This window comes from Lepidochelys kempii, chromosome 14 (genome assembly GCF_965140285.1).
Source record: "Lepidochelys kempii isolate rLepKem1 chromosome 14, rLepKem1.hap1, whole genome shotgun sequence".
Classification (NCBI taxonomy): domain Eukaryota; kingdom Metazoa; phylum Chordata; order Testudines; family Cheloniidae; genus Lepidochelys; species Lepidochelys kempii.
In genome coordinates, this window is record NC_136393.1 from 14,438,894 (window position 1) to 14,457,956 (window position 19,063).

The window sequence follows — 19,063 nt, forward strand, 5'->3', positions numbered from 1 at the left end:
ACAGCACCCCTGCAAGTTGGGACAGGATTATTGTCTCCAGGGAGCATTCTCTCCATTTTACAGAATGGGAAACTGAGGCACCGAGTGGTAAAGACCAATGTGTTCAAAAGTGGCCATTGATTTGGGGTGCCTTCGTTTCTGGATGTCCCATTTGGGACATCTAGGGCCTGATTTTCAGAGCAGCTGAACCCCCCAAGTCTACATGAAATCAGAGTTGTGGGGCTGTGAGACTCAGACCCATGGGTCTCAAGCTGGGAACCCAAAACCTGAGGCACCAAAACCCAGCAATCGCTTTTGAAAAGGTGGTTGCAAATGACTTCTCCAATGCCACACACTGAGTGAACAGCAGAGCCAAGAACAGAGGCAAGGTATCCTATTTATTTGCTAGTCCATTCCAAGATATCACATGGTTCTCATTGTCCATGGCTTCCTGTGCTTTGCCAAACTGTGATCATATGGAGTTTCACCCATCAGCTTCATAGCGTAGGATGATCTTGTCACCCCTCTAGCAAGCAGGCTAAGGAGCTCCATTCAGCAAAGATGGAACGTCAGGCAGGTCATATCTCAACGATTCCTCTCAGCAGCGGGTTCCTGTTGGGCAGAGTCCCCCAAGCTGGAAGCAGAATGGGGAAGGAGGCAGTGAGTCAGGAGAGACTGGACTACACTGTGGCTTTCCATTGTCCTAGTGGAGGAGTCACTGGTTTGGGTTTTCTGGCAACTTAGAACTGGTTTTGTTTCTTGTTCATAAAAACTGCTATCTGTAGAGGAAAAGAGAAAACCTGTTAGCAAGCTCACACTGGGGCCAAATACTGAGCAGATGGCCCAAACCAACACTGAATAATGGTGAAAAGAAGAGGGAATGCATCAGAGAAGCTAGAGTCCAGCATGTGGTCCCACAATGAAGGACGAGGTATCACATTTTCAACGGATACGCCACTTGGTGATGGAGATTTTCAAAGCACTCTAGGGGATTTAGACTCATGCCCTCCATTAATCTTAATGGAAGATGTGTTTAAATCCCCCAGACAGCTCTGAAAATCTCAGCCAGCATTAGCCGAACAGCTAAAGGTGGCAGTCTTAAATGGATCATGGACACACAGTTTAGTAGACATGTAACAGATGCAAAAGATTAAAAAGTGGCCCCAATTCTGAATTTGTAATTATTGAGGGAACAGATGTTGCCACTTAGACATCTATTGATTGCACCCCCATGTTGGGTCATTAGGTGGGCATTAACTGCAGCACAAAACTGCACCCACAGTTACGAAGGCCAAACTGATACCTTTTTAGAAATCAAGGTCTAGGTCCCAACCTGTGAACTTAGCTTCCATTTAGGCACCGCAGAACAGTCTGAGTTTGTTCAGGTTACGGAGCAGCAAGAACTTCAACTCCCACCCACCCAGCATGAGAAACGCTGAGAAATTAACTAACCCAAGCAACTCTGTAACCACCCAAAATCTCTGTGGGCTGGCAAGTTCCTGTCTTGTGTATAAATGAAGAAATAAGGATCTTAGCTGGGCTCCTGTTCTTCAGATGGACAATAAGTTGAGCACATGTTCAAGCCCTTCATTCCCCCCATTTCCCCATGCTGAGGGATATATGGCTCTAGGGCTAGACAGCAAGGGACATCTACTTACAGCTCGGTGTCTGCAATAACATCAGGCCTCTCCAAGGTCTGCTTCCTCCTCTGGATGGCGTCCAATATCTTTTTCCTAGGCCCCAGTGGGATGTTGATGCTCTTCAGGTCATTATCTGAACACAGCATGAGGGCCTCCAGGTCGATCTTCTCTTTCTTCAGGATGGAGATGAACTCAAACATGTGCAGGGAAGCCAGGAAGGCCTCAAGGGGACTGGTATCGGGTTCGTTGTCATCATCCAGGCCCAGCTCCACCTCCTCCCAGGGCAGCTCCTCCGCGTTCCTCTCCTGCAGGCTGTTGGCACTGCCGATGCTGTCGTTGAGACTTGGCGAGCGCTGCAGGCGGCTCCGCAGTTTGACACCTACTCCATCCAGGTTGCCCTCGCCCAGCATGCTGGTGTCCTCCTGGCCGATCCCAAAGAGCCCACTGCTGACGTAGTTCCTCCGGAACACCATTGTGCCGAGCCCAGGCCGGTTAAACAATGAGTCATGGCCAGAATCTGTGCTGACCTCCGAGTGGGCTGAGTCTATGTGCAAACCTGGGTCGCTTATGGCACGGGAGACGGTATCTTCATCAGTTAGAAACATGTCCCTGATGTTGCACCGGGTCCACTCCTTTGGGCTGGCGTAGGTGCCCTGCTTCACAAACATGACATCGTTCCCCAGCTGCAAGCCCGACAAGGACCTCACACTTTTCCTCCCATCCTCGTAGATCTTAAATGTTCCATCCACCTGCTTCTTCTTCTCCAGCTTCTTTTGGATTTTGGTCTTGCCCTTGGCTGTACCGTGAAGTGTGGCTTGGGAATATGGCAGGGACGTCACCATGGACATGTGCTGGAACTTCCTGCTCAGAGTGCTGCTGGAGTAGCTGGAGAAGCTCATGGTGTCGGAGTTGTCAGACATCTCCTTCTTGTACCTCTTCTCCATGCGCTCATGGTGCTTTTTCTGCATCTTCACACAGTCCTTGATCCTCCTCTCTGCATCTCTGAAAGCCTTGTCCTTCAGCTTGCTCACCAGCTTGGGGTTGAGGCTGCTCTGCTTGGCGGCAATCGAGTCTAGGTACCGCACGCACTCCATGTGTCCCTTCATGGCAGCCATGTCCAGTGGCGTATGGTAATCATTGTCCAGGCACCAGATGTTGGCCCCAAATGACACCAGGAAGGAAAGGCAGTTCAGATGGCCATTGGCTGCTGCTAGGTGAAGAGGTGTGTTCCCCCAGATGTCACATTTGTCTGGATCACCCCTAAAACGTTTGGAACAACTAGTTAATGCGCAGTTCCTTTGGGCTGACCTTACCATGCAGATATGAAGTGGGGTTTAAAGAGATAGTTACTAGACAATAAGCTCATGCATTGGATGCCACAACCCCCGCTACCATACAAGCTCTTTCTTCCCCCAGATCACCCAAATATAAGCAACATGTCCCTTAGCACATCCACTACATCCCAGCCCATGAGTCCTCTGAAGAAGTGCTTTGAGTGTCAGGCAATCATACATTTTACAGACAGCCTGTGGCAATTTCTGTTACCCACATTTAGCCCTAAAGGTTACATTCATGCCCCTGTGTCCAATTCACCATCTTCTCTCCATGCTGCAGAGGGACCTGAGCTGCGAAACTGGGATCCAGATTCTGAGCATCCTAGAGTTGGTGGAACTGGTTCTGAGATATTTGGTTGGCCCATTATAAAGGTAGAGGCCATTTGCAAAATTTAGATGCAGGTTCAAATCTCTACCATCTCCAAAATCTGATGGTGTTTCCAAAATAAGCCCTGGACTCTATGTGCACTTCTACAGATCCTCCCTGGGTTCCCCCCTGCTGGAGATGCCAAGATAAATGGCTACTCAAGCACTGAACCTAAACCACATCAGCTGTTTCACCTTTTCACCTTCATGTGCACATGACATGAACTGCATCCCTGCCTCAGAGCTGTGCCTCAGGCACCATTCAAATGATAAGACCAGGTGGGTTTTTTTGCCTTACCAAGTTTGGTTTTTGATTGCACAGCTGAGAGCAAATTGGTATTAGCACATCCTGAGAATCCAGTTTCAAAGGAAGTGGAGATTAGGTTTCCATCCTTCTCAAGAGCCGCAGACTCAACTAATGTGATTAGCAGACTCTGTAGTGATGTCAGCACCTATCCCAGCAGGCCCCTGCTGGTCACCAGGGAGTTGCCTAGTTTTGCAGCCTCCCCTGATGAGAAAGATCCAACAGGGTATGTGAAGCAGGACTTGGCCATGGAGAAAGTGCACTTGAGAATACTTGGGTGGCTGTCTGAGCTCCTAACAGTCCCCTCTATTTGCGATCTGCTGAAATTAGACACAGCTACTCCCCTTCCAGCATCAACCATGCACTTGTGTATATGAGTCAATGAAATGCCCCCAGCATCAGTATCTGACATCTGTCAACAAGCCTGCCTCACTCACGCCCAATCAAAATCACAGAACTACCAAACTACACTACTGCACCGTTCTCTAGAGCGACTCCCCTGGGGAGAGCATGGGATTGCACAGCTCTGAGTTCCACTGTCACCAGCATTCCTACATCTTCCCGGATGACCTACAGCTGCCGTTAGAGGAACTGGGTGCTCCCCCACGGCCACTGATGCACCATTTCCAAAACTTGGCCTTGCTGGGAATGACTGAAACGGGAGCTGAGCCGCCACACAGCCAGTGCTCCGCCAGCTCCTGTGGAGGGATATAATGTCCTCCAGGCCTATAAAGAATGAGAACAAGGTGGTGCGAAGAGAAGGGAGAGACTGGCACTGAAGAGGCGGAGAGCTTTCTCCCATCCTGCACCAGTGACCTCCTTCCTACAGTCACAGGGCCTCTCACTGAGAGGAGCTGGGATGGAGGCACCAGATGCTCCCTGACCAGCCATGGGGTAAGGGCTTGGCTGCAGCCAGTCGTGCTGAAAGAGCCTAAGATGACACCCAGAAGAAGGGGCTCACTTGGCAATAGGTGTGAGCTTCCCCGCTGGCTGCGCCATTTTACCACAGGGGCTAGGACTGGAGGGAGAGCTCTCCCGCAGCCAGCCTGGCCTGCACCTTTCCAACAGCATCTCCTTTAGCCCTAGTGTCACAGATTTCCCTCTCCAGCTCCCACCCTTCCCTCCAAACATTGGGAGCTTGGACCAACAGAGCTGAGACCAGAGCCACTCCTGCTTTCAGTTTTGCAAAACTAAATCCCAAGCAATGAGGCACCTGGACCCATCTAACCCCTAATGGAAAAAAGACATAGGGCCCAGTCCTGCATCCAGACCTGTCATTGGCTTCAGACGGAGTGCTGTGCTCAAAAGGCTTTGAGGATCAGGCCCGGAAAGATCATAGAGAGAAAAGAAAGGTAAAGGATCAATGAATGTTAGGGATCCATTCACCCAGCAGCCCGGCAGGGGAGGTTTATCTTGGCTGCAGGTATCCTACCTACTCTCGAGGTGCTGAGCTCCAGTGACAGGTGTACTTACTTCCTAGTTCCTCGGCTAGCTCCTCCTGGATCCCTCCACCCTAGTAATGACATGTCAAGGCTGGGAAATTCATGGGGAGGATAAATATTTGATGAATTGCAAGAGAGGAGTAAATTATTTATCCAGCTGGATTAAAGAGCCAGCGAAACTGTAACAGCCGGCGCCAGCAGTGGGCTTATAGGGGTGTCAACTGTTGTTTGTTTAAGTTTGTTCTGAGTGGCCACACGTGTGTCAGAGTTGGGCATGTTCCTCTGTGCATGGGTAGGATGTATGGGAGAGAGAGGGGCGTGATGGATCAGCATGTTTACATGTTATGTGTAGACCCAGAGCAAAACTCTGGTTCCAAACCTAACCACTGGACTTTGATCCATCTCGGGCCCATTTCTCATGTACATGTGCTTTGGACTGCAGAGGGGTATTTCTTGTGTATGATACTGGCCTCTTTTGTAAAATGCTCTTTGATCTACTGACGAAAAGTGCTATATAAAGAGCTAGGGATTATTATAATTATTATGCTTTCCACATGCTTTTTGTTGCCGCAGGGAGCCATTGGCTGGGCAGAAATAACACTAGGTCCAGCTGTGTCAGCCTGTATCACGCATCCAGGAACCAAAACATTATAACAAGACTAGATCTCTGCTTACTGTGGCCCCATACCTGGCTCCTTGAGGCACTAGAAATGCCCATGATAAACAACTCCTTGTAAAGTGGGCACATCCGATCCGGAGTCAGGGATAGATGATAAGCATGAGTTTACCTTCACTTACTGTTTATAGAATCACTTCTCAAAGCAGAACCACGCTTCCAGGGCATGGCACATTGTTAATTGCAAGGTCCAGGAAGTGGGAACATATTTTAATAACAGGTAATGCATCGTATTTATACAGCGTGACACTTTTCAGCCGCAAAGCATTTTCAAGTGCTGAGTCAACAATCACAGCAATTATTAATATTACTTTTTTAAAGTACTTTTAACTGGACCCCTAGGTGTACTAAGCCTACATTGAGTCGCCGTGCTATCTTATCACTGTACCGCTCCCCCTTCCTCATTCCATCCCATTCCTTGTGTTTCTGTTGCTCTACTTGTGCCATCGCAGCTAAAATTAGGTCCTGATCCTGCAAACATTTACTCATGTCCTGAGATTAAAGCACATGCGTATTCCCTTGGAAATCAATGGGACTGCTTGCACATGGAAAGTCAATTGCATGTAGACGTGTTTGCAGGATTTGGAAGGGCCTGGGGCTGTAAACTCTGTGGGGCAGAGAGAGTATCTTTCTATCTGTCCTGTCAGCGTAATAATTCTTATTCTTTGCCTGAAAAAGATACGGTAGATTCCCCTTATTAGCAACCCTCTGGTTGCCAGCAAAAGGTTGTGATTATCCAGCCATTGCCTAAAAGCAGACAGCAAGTTTGTGAGGCTGCAGCCAGAGAAGGAATCCCGGGGATGGGCTGAGCCCAGCCACAGGCAGGTGGTTTGTGGGGCTGCAGACAGGGAAAGCATGTCCCACCACCTCCTTCCCTGGCTGCAACCTCGCAAACCTGCCTGCAGCTGGGGCCTTTCTTCTGAAAAATGTTCTTAATAAGCAGCATGCCATTGCCAATATCCAATCCCAGTAACCTTCAAGTCAATGGGACGGGAAGGGTTCCCAGCAAAATGTGGCTATTAACTGGAAGTTGTTAATATCTGGGTTGCTATGAAGTGGAATCCATTGTCGTTGGAATCACCCTCAGGGGATTTAAGACTAGATAAAATTGGGATCCAGAGTGGGCATGTGAACACCCCCAAACTGGATCCAGGGTTTTGGTCCCGTCCATGATAAACATAGGTTTGGATCTGGATCAAGCTGTGGATGTTGATCACTTGGGAGTTCTGGTGCATTTGAAATCCAAAACTGGATTCTGTAGCTTGAGCCCATGTCAAGGCTTCACAGAGGGAACGGATCTTTCTCGTACTGGTTAGTGCTGTATTTTAACAGGTGGCTGGGATGTTATTATTTATTATTATGTATGATCTGTATTGTGGTAATGCTAGGGGCCCTAGTCATGAACCAGGAGCCCAATGCAATGGAACAAACACAGAACAAAAAGACAGTCCGTGCCCATGTCTATTACTATAGAGCAACAGTGTGGTCTAGTTGATTGTGGAGCTGGGAGCTAGTAATTCCTGAGATCAAATCCTGACTCTGCCACTGGTGGCAACTGCTGGTGTCATCTGTAAACTGGGCTGGAAAAAAATTCCATTAATTAAAACTTTATAGGGAGCAAATATCTTTCACCTCTATGTTACCAGTTCAGCTCTGGCCCGGGTGGTGGTAACAAAAGGTTATTCCAAGAGCTGCATGGGAATTTTGTTTCTCATCAAAAACGTTGAGGAAAACATTTTTTAAACAAATTTCATTGGAAATCTTCAAGCTTTTTTCTTTTTTTAAACTCATCATTTTTCAAAAATTCCACTGAAAAGCCCTTCTCTATCCAAAATGTTTGACCAGGGTAGAATTTTCAATAGCACTTAAGTGACTTAGGAACCTCAGTCCTATTTTCAGAAGTGACTTAGGCACTCTGGAGCCCACATTTCATTGCAAGTCGATGGCAGTTATTCTCCTGAATGCCTAAGGGTACATCTCCACGGCAATAAAAAAAACCAGCAGCACCAAGTCTCAGAGCCAGGGTCAATTGACTTGGGCTGATGGGCCTTGGGCTGTGGGGCTAAACACTACATGTAGACATTCTGGCTCAGACGGACGCCCGGACTCTGAGACCCTCCCCCCTTCGCGGGGTCTCAGAGCCTGGGCTCCAGCCCGAGTCTGAATGTCTACGCTGCAATTTTATAGCCCCACAACCCATGTCCCAGTCAGCTGACCCAGGCCAGCCACAGGTCTTTACCTGCAGTGTAGATGTACCCTCAGCCGCTTCTGAAAATGGATCTTAGCGATTTTGAAAATTTGACCCCAGCTCTAGTTATTATTAACCCTGATGACTGGTTAGGGCTCAGGTAAAATGAGCCGACAGAGCTCATTCCCTTTGCTAGTGGTCAGCTGCTATAGCAGCTAACAAGCTCCCTTCTTGGCAGGCCTAACCAAGGCTAGGGATTGAATGGGCGTGAATTACCTTCCCATCTCTGCAGGGCTGCTTCCCCAACAGGCTGAGCAACGTGGGCTGGGCAGTGTGGGACGTTTGGCACCATTACTGCTGTTCCTGCTCTGTGGATAAACTGTGAGCACGTCTCCTGGATTGTCCATCCAGCACCTTTCATGAGAGCCAAATTCATACGTTCCCCATCTGTACATCTGAGGCGAATCCCAGTCAGCACAGGGCCCCCTCAGCAAAGGGCCAATGGCTGTCAATGCGGGTTTCCCGTTTAGAACAATACTTTGTACCTGATTCTGCAATCTCCCTCAGGCTGGGTGGCTCTTACTCACACAAGCAGGCCCATCGAAGTCAGTGGAGCCTGTCCCCAGCCAGCCCCAGCACTCTCTGGGGTCAAATTCAGCTTTGGGGTAAGAGGGCGCGACTGGCTTGATCTGCCTGCACCAGAGCTGAATGTGTCCCTTTGTCCGGACATCTCACAATGCTTTACACAAGTGTATTATCATCCCCATTTTATAGCTAGGGAAACTAAGGCACAGATCACTGACGTGACGGCCAAACACAGCAACAGAGCTGGGAGTACAACCCAGGTCTCCAGGTGCCCGGTGCTCAGTCCACTAGACCACAGCTGACTGACATTCCTGAGGCATAAGATAGATTGCCCTCAGCTTACAACAGGATGAGGGACAAGTGGGAAGGACAGAAAACAGAACAGAATGTCCTGCTGTCCAGACCATTCTCCCCTGCTCCATAGGACAGAAGGACAAATCCTCCCCAGCCCACCCCATGGCCAGAGAATCCCCACACCCCTCATTGTCGAGCATGTCTCCTCCCAGTGAATCAGAAGCTGGCCTGACTCCCTTTCAGGACGATGTCATACCCACACTGAAGGGTTATTGTCTCCTCAAAGCTATGACACTAAATACCACTTTGCCTCCCTTTTCCCAGCCACCCGGTTAATTGGGTTCTTTTGCCTCACTGGAGCCCAGCCAGGGACATGAAAGAGGCTTTTTGTGTAACTAACGAGTTGGATGAGCCACCGCCGAACCCTTCTCTGCCCCTCTCACCTCATCCCGCCGCTGCGCTGAGGGTCAGAGACGGAGCAGAGTTTGTTATGAAATCTCTCCCTTCACCCAGCACCCCCCTCACCATCAACCTGCTTTGTTAGCCCCTCGCGATGGGCTGAGACCATGAACTTTACTCAGGGCAGCCAGCAAGAGTGCTTACTAGCATAGCCATATTCCGCAATAGGCTATTCTTGGCTCCCGACTCATGTCCCCATGGCTTCACCTATTCCACACGTTGGAGTGTTCCTCCCCCAGTTCCCATCCTTGTGGTGTCCAAACCCCTCACGGACATTAATGAATGTAGCATAACAGCCCTGCGAGCAAGGATAATTATTCCTATGTTTCAGAAGAGGAAACTGATTCACAGAGGGTAAATTATTCAGCTGAGGTCTCACAGCCAGGAACTTAACCCAGATCTCCTGAGTCGCTATGCAATGCCTGAACTCCCCACAGAGCTTCTGTAGGCTATGACAGTCCCTGTGGGGGACACTGGACCCCTATGAGTTACAGAGATCCAGCAACTGGGAGGTGGAGAAGATAAGGACATGAATACGGCCAGGGCTGTCTACACCATCCAAGCTACTGTGTTGTGACAGCAGTGTCCCAAGACAGTTAGGCCCTTCCTGCAGAGACAGGACTGTTCTATAACCCCGTAAGAAAACCAGGCCACAACCCTGAGAAGATCCAGCCTCTAGGGCAGTTCCCAGAAGGTCCTTATAACATGGTCCATTCCCACCCCAACCCAGGCAAAAAGCAAACCATGTTATGACCCTATCAGGACACACAACAACATAACTGGGTGTCCCGGCACAGGAGCCACTGTAGCGTAGACAGGGGCTGGAGGATTCATTCGGGGCACTGGCATAGCTTAGCTAGCACTGAGAGATCTATTGGCCAGGTCGGGAACTTGTTTTACAAGCAGCCACAGCACTGCATTCCCAATAGCCTATTTCCCTCAACTGCCTTTCTGTCTTTTCCCTCTCCCACACACACTTTCCGTTCCCTCTGGGTAACTGTTGGCCTCCCTCCTTATCTATGCTCACCGACTAGAACATTGCATAACAGCCAGTCCCCAGCATCCACTTCACTGGGCACAGACAGAGAGGGGACAATTTACTTGGCTTGTCTGTCCTGCAAGTACCACGGCTCCGGGTTGCTTATCTGGCACTGACAAAGAGTAGCTAGTGGCTCCTTTGTGATCCTAGCTGCCCCCTGAGTCCACAGTCTCTGCAAGGTCCCCTACATCACCCCATCTCACATCACCCCACAAAGTACTGCAGGCGAGCACCCTACTGGCCGGAAGTTCAGATTTCTATTTGTTCAAGCACAGTCTGCTAGGCACCAGAAAGAGACTGGTTGAAAAGTAAAGACCTTGAAACATTTGGACATTGCTCAGTTTTGATCATTCTTTCTAATAATTGTGACTAAGGTAAAAATTTTAAAAGCAGCTGAGTGACTTAAGAGCCTAGTGACTTAAGTGGGTTTGGAAATTTCACCCTAGAGTGGGGTCGAAAACGGAAATAAAAAAAATCACACACAAAAATGTTTACACTTCAAAGTTGTTTCCATTTCATGGGTTCCAAATGGACCCATTTTTTATTTTGTTTTCAAATTTTTTGGCAAACATTTTTATCGACATTGTTCTCTCAAGCTGTTATTGAAATCTTTCATTCTCTGAAACCTGGGTTGCAATAACATTTTTGATTTTTAAAAAAAACTATACAAAACATCTGCAAAAAATAACGATTTTTTAAAAAAGTCAATAATTTTTCATGTTCCATAAAATGCTGTTTTAACAGAAAAAACTTTGAGTTCAAAAAATTCAGACCAGCTCTAGCTGTGATATTTCAACACACCCTTGAGATGAACTTCAGTGACCAAGAACTGAAGCTCCCATCCATGCGGGCAAGAGAACTAGCTACAGCTTGCAGCGTTCCAGGGTGGCTTCCCTGACCAGTGCGGACAGGGAAATATTTTGTCCTGAGAACCGTGCCAGCCAAGCTGTGCTGCAGACCCTGTCTGTGCTATGTTTCAGAGTAACAGCCGTGTTAGTCTGTATTCGCAAAAAGAAAAGGAGTACTTGTGGCACTTTAGAGACTAACCAATTTATTTGAGCATGAGCTTTCATGAGCTACAGCTCACTATGCATCCGATGAAGTGAGCTGTAGCTCACGAAAGCTCATGCTCAAATAAATTGGTTAGTCTCTGAGGTGCCACAAGTACTCCTTTTCTTTTTGTCTGTGCTATGAAAACAACCCAGTCTAGCAATGATTGGTATTGTGGTTCAGCAGAGTAGGAGTGGAAGAGGCTGAAACTTTTTATGACAGGACTGAATAGACACACACCCTCGTTTACAGCCCCCATCTACACTACCGTTAAAACTGAGTCAGGGAACCTGATTACAATACAGCTCCCGTTTGAAGACAGGCTCGTAATTGCATTCAAGGTGTTAGAATGGTTCAGGGACATGCCAAAAGGATGGCAATGGGATGGGAAGTGACCACATATGGAGCCCCTGCACCACACACACTGCAGCCCCTCTAAGAGACCTAAGTTCTACGTGATATGTTGCCCACAACATCAGAGATGAGACTATGTCCTTAACTAAAGAGTAAATTCATGGGTGAAATCCACTTGGACTGTCTGCATTCTATGAGCCCTTAGGCTTAATCTCAGGGTCCATTCCCTTTGCTGCGACAGGGGACAAGGGAGCACATTAATGGGAGTTACTCAAGAGGCCTGTTTTAAATAGACCAAGCCCAACTGAACTACTAGAAAGATTACCACCAGAGATTGATGTTGATTGAGGAGCTATTACAATAGAAGAAGTTAGAAAAGCCATCAGGAAACTGAAAAATAGGAAAGGGGCTGGAGAGGGTAACGTATTGGAGAGATGCTAAAAGCAAGAGATGAAACAGCCCTCAGACTTCCCTTGAGTTTGGGATAGAATATGGAGTGAAGTAAAGAACCCACCCTAGTAGAAGAGAGGCCTTATATTAAAATTGCCAGAGAAAGGTGACCAACTGCAATAACTAGAGAAGAATTACATTATCTCAGTGCCTAGGGAAATAATGTGCAACATCATCCTGGAACATATCAAGAAACAGTTAGCTCTCCAACTTAGGGAGGAACAAGCAGGTTTTAGACAACTAAGTTCATGTACAGACCATATTGTTATTCTCAAACATATTATAGAACAATGTGCAGCGTGGCAAGCACCTCCTGTGATACATTGTATAGATTTTTCCAGAAGGCTTTTGACAGCATACACAGAAAAGTCTTTGGAAAATTATGGTATACCATAGAATACCAGCAAAAATTATTAAAATCATTAAGGATCTATATATGAGAATTTCACATGTGCAGTTAAAGATGGTGACAGCATCAGCCAATGGTTTGCAGTGACAAATGGAGTAAGGCAAGAGTGTATTATGTCCCCACTTTACACTGGTCACTGACTATGTCAGGGGGAAAGTAACCACGGAGGGCAACCGAGGAATTTTATGGACAAATGATAAAGCACAATGGGATGATCTTGTTTTTGCTGATGACATTGTCTTGTTTAGTTCAAAACATTGCCTAATGAAAGAAAAGATCCAGCTTTTGGCAGATACAACAGAACAAGCTGGTTTGTTCATCAACCAGGGAAAACAAAATACAAAATACATGGCTATCAATATCCCAGAAGCAACCATCAGAACAGACAGAGAAACACTAACACCTACAAGATCACCTACAAGATCTCTATCAAGCATTCTTACAACTACAATGGTGCCGACACAAAAATACAAATTTTTAAACACTGGCATCATGTCCTCCCCTTTCACTGAGCAGAGTCATGGAAATCTACAACAGAAATTGACGAGAGGATCAACTCAGTCCAGAGTAAATGCCTGCGAAAGATCTTCTGAGTTCATTGCAAAGAGTTTCTTGCAACATCAGAAATTCTAAGTAGAGCAACATCTGAAATTCTAAATGTAACACCAATTTAAGGCATCAAGCACAGGAAGACGACAACGATGGACATATTTAGGACATGCTTTAAAGATGCCACCAATATGTTTTCCACATCAGGTGATAATATGGTCACCACCTGGGAAGAGAAAAAAGGGAGCAACCTAGAGACAATGGAGAAAGCAGCCAAATCCATCAACCTGACACCCAAACGCCTGAACAGACCAGCATGAGACCAAAATAAATGGTGGACACTGGTGGACACCTGCTGCATCTGAGTGCGACAGAGGGTACAGAAGGAAAGAAGACTCAATAAGATATTCCCCAACCCTCTTATAAAAAAGGGCATGGCCCAGATCCTGCTGCCAGCTCCGCAGGAGGAATCCCACTGGAGACAGTGGCCTTCCACTGACGTTACTGACAACTGCATTTGGCCCCTGTGTTTGGAACTCTCCTCTCTTTCCAACAGCCCAGTTGCTAATGAGTGAATCCCTCTCTCTGGCAACTACCGTATCTCCGGGTACGTCTACACTGTCATTAGAAACCCGCAGCTGGCCCTCGCCCCTCGCGGAATCTCAGAGCCTGGGCTCCAGCCTGAGCCTGAACGTCTACACTGCAGTTTTATAGCCTCACAGCCCGAACCCCACATGTCCAAGTCAGCTGACCCTGGCCAGTCGCGGCCATTCTGTGGGTCTTTTATCGCTGTGTAGATGTACCCTCTGTCCGGGGCGGCAGATATTATAGGTCAGGGCAGGCTAAGCCTCCCCTGAGCCAAACTGTGACCCTGCCAACACTCCGCCAAGCTGGTGGGAGGCGGGAGCTCAGCTTCAGCCAGAGGCTAGCAGGCAGCTAGGGCCAGCGGGCAACCCAGCGCTGAGGCCAGCACTGAGGGTGGCCTGGCACTGCGCCCGGCACTGGGGTTGGCTGATGGCCCGGTGCTGGGGCTCCTCTGGCAGGGGAAGGGAGAAGGGGCTCAGGACCAGTGGACGGGGGGGGGAGCAGTAGGGGCTGGGCCGCATAGCTAGCCTCCCATGCCTCTGTCTCTCCCTAGCTCTGTGCCCAATTGGTTGCTCTGTGTCCTCCACTCTCCCACACCCTGGTATCAGAGCAGCAGCAGGCCACAGACCTCAGAAGAAAGAGCAGCATTCAGGAGCAGGGAGGGAAGAAAGGGCTTTGTTAATCTCGCCCCTCAGATCGCCTCCAGGGTGTAATGAGGCCACCTCTGTAGCTTCTGTGAACTCTGCACTGGTTTAGTGAAGCGTCTGGGTATATTTCATCCCAAAATGTGACCCGTGCACTGATGAAAACACATTCTAAGCACCACTGACAAGGGCGCTGCATGTACCATTAATCACCAAAAGGGCATTGGCCCTTCCCGTGCTATTTTCCCTGTCAACAGCCAATGTATTTTATGCTCTTAATTAAACAGCAGCCAAGCTACACAAGAGGGTTTCAGCTGGGACTTTCAATTCTAATTAGAATTTATAAAAGGGCCCTTCTCCCCCTGAAACCTGCCTTCAATCTCCTGGACAAGGCAGGCCGCAGGTCAGGCTGGGGTGCCTTGGCAGAACTTTGTGGGGATCTGGAGCTGACACAGCAGAGGGAGCTAAAAATGAGCTTTCGGGTGAGCTGCACTGTCAGACCAGGGGTGGGGGGCACCGGGGGTGAGATGCTGCAGATCAGGACTGACGGTTATTGGCAGGAGGAGGCTGTGAAGGTCTAAGACAAGAACAGCAGGGGATGGACGAGGTGCATTGGCAGAGCTGGGAACAAGCCCAATAATGGAGCAATAGTGGATGCAGCTTGAAAATGAAATACATGCTTTGCCCTTCTCTCCGCGCTGTGTTCATTTGAATGACAATCTCAGCCCTTTGGTAAAGGCCCTCTTTAACAGCTTCGTGTTAAACAAGCTAAAGCCAAGCTTAGAGCCCCCGCAGTGGCCCATTCCTGAAATTTCTGCCCCAGCCCCTAGCAGGATGCCTCTCTGACTTGTGACACCCACAGAAGCTTTGATGAGATTTTTAAGCCTGGGTAAGACTATGGCACACACACTGGTCACAAAACCATACTGGAGCCTAAATCTTCTCTCCCAAGTTTGGTACCATCTTTACCAGCCAGCCTTTCAGCTTCTGCAAGCCAATTCACCAGGGTCCCAATCAGATGCCTGATGAAGACAATATGCAGTGAAGTTGTAACCGTGTTGGTCCCAGGATACTAGCGAGTTGAGGTGGGTCAGGTCATCTCTTCTATTGGATTAACTTCTGTGGGCAAGAGAGACAAGTTTCGGAGCCACAGAGAGCTCTGCCCCAGACCAGAAGAAGAGCTCTGTGTAGATCAAAAGCTTGTCTCTCTCACCAACAGAAGTCGGTCCAATAAAAGTTATTACCTCACCCACCCTGTCTCTCTGTTGAAGACAATGACATTTATCCAATTGACTTCAATGGAGCACAATGCTGAACAGGGTAAGTGATCAGTGATTTTAAGTGTCTCAATTTTTGGGTGCCCAAGAGGCATCTTAAAGGTGCTGTGCCCTCTGAAAATCAGGCTGTTTAAGGTGTCTCTTGTTGAACATCCAAGGTACCCAAAATCACCAGTTACTTTTGAAAATCCAGGCCAGGATCACTTCTAACCATTGCCCGGATCACAGAGTGGCTGGAATCCACCAAAAGGTTACAATGGCTAAGAACTCATGCTCCTCAGAGGTGGAAACACCACCCCTCACTGACCCTGAAAACCCAGGGAAAGCCCCAAGGAACAGGCAAACCATTACAACACCCCCCTCAGGCTGCACCATCACAGGTTCAAAATCAAACCAGTATTATGAAGGCAGCAGTAAAACCTGGCTCAGCCTTTGACCTCCAGAGAGCTGAGACCCAGCCTGGAGCATATCACAGGAGAAATGCAGCTATAATTACTTTGCACTAATACACGACACCTTTCATCCAAGGATCTCAGTGCACTTCACAGGGGTGGGTTGGCAACGCTTCCCAGGTCGGACATAGTACTAGACTAGCAAGGGTGTTTGCAAAGCAGGATCGAGGTGCATTGGGAGAGATGGGAGAGTAGCAGAACAGCAGTGGGGTTGTAGGTTTGGAAGCATGTTAGCAGAGCTGAATGGGGGCTGGGCTAACAGGGATGTTCCAAGCCAGGAATGACAGGCACCAACACAGCTGAATGAGTGACAGTTGCTCAGCCCCTGCTCACACTACTTTTGAGGTTAGCCAGGGTCAGCAATCTCTCCCTTCCCAGCTGCCTGGATACTACGGTGATGGGCGTGTTAGATGCCCCCCGGATTGACTCAGACAGACTCACTGCACAGTCTAGCAGAAAAGAAAGTAGCTCAAGGGAGCAGGCGGAAAGAAGTGGCAGCCTCTGTGCAGGGCAAAGGGTGGAGGCCACGGGCTTCCCAGCACTGACAGCTCTCCTGATCTGTGAGGGGGGGTGAACATGGGTTTTCACTGAGCCGCTCCATGGAGGCTAGGAAGGGATCAGGGCAGACAGCAGCACTTACCCTCTGCTAACTATCAGCCTCAGCGCTTCCAAGTTTCCATGATAAGCAGCCCAGAGGGTTGGGGTCATGCCATCCTCATCGAGCGAGTTTAGGTCCTTCCTGGTGGCTTCCTTTAGCAGGTCCAGGTAGCCGTCCCGGGCTGCTCGGTGGTACTGGTCGTTCATGATGCTAAGCAGCCCCCTGGCCAGCTCATTGGGGGAGGGAGGCAGGCAGGGGTATTTTAAAGGATGGGCATTGACGCGGGTAGGCGTTCCAGGCAAGCGGCTGCCTGAGAGCCGAGGAGGGAGCTGAGAGCAGTGGTTACCAGGACACCTGAGAAGTCCTGACCAGTGAAGGGAGGAACTCCTTGAAATGAATGCAGGAGATGCCTTGTCCAAAGCTCCCCCTGGGTCCTAAGAATCCTCCTCTCCCACCAGTGCAGGCCTTATGGCAAGGAGGAGAAGGCATGGTTCAGCCCTGTCCCCAGCTCCAAGCACCTTTTAACTTTACCATCTCTATCCTGGGGCCAGCCACCTCTCCCTGGAGCCCTCCTGAGGAGAATTCATGCTGGAGGCACAGAACAGGTCAGGGGCAGTTCAGCACAGCAGCTCCCTTCAGGCTCTTTCAACCCCAGGGATCTTTCTAAAACAGGAGGAAGCCAAATGAAACACCAGGCAGCAGCATCGGCCGTATCCTACCAGGCACAGCCAGTCCCCCAGTGCCTCTGCACTGCTCCCAACGGCATCTTGGGTCCATGCAGGGGCCTGGGATGTTACCTGAGTGAACATGTCAGCACTTAGACCTGCCTCAGAGATAGGATGACCAGATGGGGAGGGATAGCTCAGTGGTTTGAGCATTGGCCTGTTAAACCCAGGGCTGTGAGTTCAACCCTTGAGGGGGCCATTTAGGGATCTGGGGCAAAAATTGGGGATTGGTCCTGCTTTGAGCAGGGGGTTGGACTAGATGACCTCCTGAGGTCCCTTCCAACCCTGATATTCTATGATTCTGTGATTCTATGTCCCCATGTTATAGGGACAGTCCCGATATTCGGGGCTTTGTCTTATATAGGCAGGTGCCTATTGCCCCCAACCCCGTCCCGATTGTTCACACTTGCTATCTGATCACCCTCCCAAGAGAACACATTTCGGCTTGTCTAAAAGCACAGGATCCGCAGTGAACCGTGAGACACTCCCTCCCGCCTTGCCCGGATGTAACTGAGAGCAGCATTCGAGGGAGAGCCCAGACTTGCGGGGGGCGGCGTTTTTACTGATTTCTAGGGTTTATTTTTCAGAAAAGTATGGCTCAGTTTTTCATGGTAAAAGACGTAATACAGCTTGGGCATGCGTGTGGGCACACTAGCTACACACCAGGAGCGGCATCAGCCCCAGCCGTCCATCCGCCCACCCCCTGCTGCCCAGGGAAGCATACAGGGCACCTAGAGAACTGGAACCAACAGCAAGCTCGGGGTGTGGGCTCCCTGAAAGGGCTCCAAAATCCTCCTTTCCCCTCCCTCCCCCTTGTCCCCCTCCTCCCGCCAGCAGAGAACCCCGCTGGTTTATCTGAGGCCTTCCCTCAGGAGGGGATAGGATTTGGCCTGTCGGTAAAACGGCAGCACCTCCCCTAGAGCTACAGATCAATCCCGAATTCCCTGGCTGGAACATGCTGGTGCTGACCCAGCACACTCCATGCCCTGCAGGATGCTGGGAGACTTCAGTACGGACACGCTGCTCCACCCTCCTTCTGCCAGACCTGGCAGGATGCATGGTCTTGTGGCGCCCTCTGCTGCTCAGCGAGGCCAAACCACAACAAGACCATCTGCCAGACCAGCCACATGGTTATCCCAACACGTGGCCCTGACCTTTGATTTTCCTTCCTCGAGTTCACTGGTGCGCCTTGCAGTGTAACGTGCGGAGAATTTCCTGTTGCTCCCTTGACATTAATGGGAGCCATGCCACTAACATCTCTGGGCACCTGGTCTACAGTTCATCCCTATGGCATGGGAAAGGGTGAGCCTGTGGGGAAGCAGTAGGGCTGCCCATCAGTGCAGTCTGAATCCAGGGTAGGGGAATGAAGACAGAGGGGACTGGGAGGGGAGAAGGGTGAAGGAGGGAAATGGAAAGAGAAAGAGAACAGAAAAGGGAGAGAGCGAGAGAGGGAAAGCATCACTGACGGGAAGGAACGGGAGGGATAGCGAAAGGGGCAAGGAGGAGACGGGCAACAGAAAGGGGGAAGAAAAGCCAGTGACTCCGGAGCTTCAGGCTGCATTTGTGAGTGGGCTAATGAGATAATCAAATGACACTTAGCTCAGCCCATCTCCCAAGCATTTTGCAAACACTAACTAAACAACCCTCTCAACCCCCTAGGGATA

General features: G+C 49.3%; 1 protein-coding gene across 2 annotated transcripts; it reads right to left on the bottom strand.

Annotated features, from left to right (window-relative positions):
* Nucleotides 1–368: 368 nt before the first annotated feature.
* On the bottom strand, nucleotides 369–17,033 carry USH1G (USH1 protein network component sans). 2 transcript variants are annotated; one of them, XM_073310706.1, is made up of 3 exons: nucleotides 16,717–17,033; nucleotides 1,638–2,879; nucleotides 369–758 (listed from the first exon to the last, which is right to left on the bottom strand). In XM_073310706.1, exons 1-3 carry the CDS (start codon nucleotides 16,878–16,880, stop codon nucleotides 755–757), a joined length of 1,410 nt encoding a protein of 469 aa, XP_073166807.1. In that variant the 5' UTR covers nucleotides 16,881–17,033; the 3' UTR covers nucleotides 369–754. The 2 variants fall into 2 exon arrangements, with proteins under 2 accessions (XP_073166807.1, XP_073166808.1); XM_073310707.1 differs by lacking the exon at nucleotides 369–758 and having other exon boundaries at nucleotides 1,634–2,879.
* Between the last annotated feature and the right edge of the window lie 2,030 nt (nucleotides 17,034–19,063).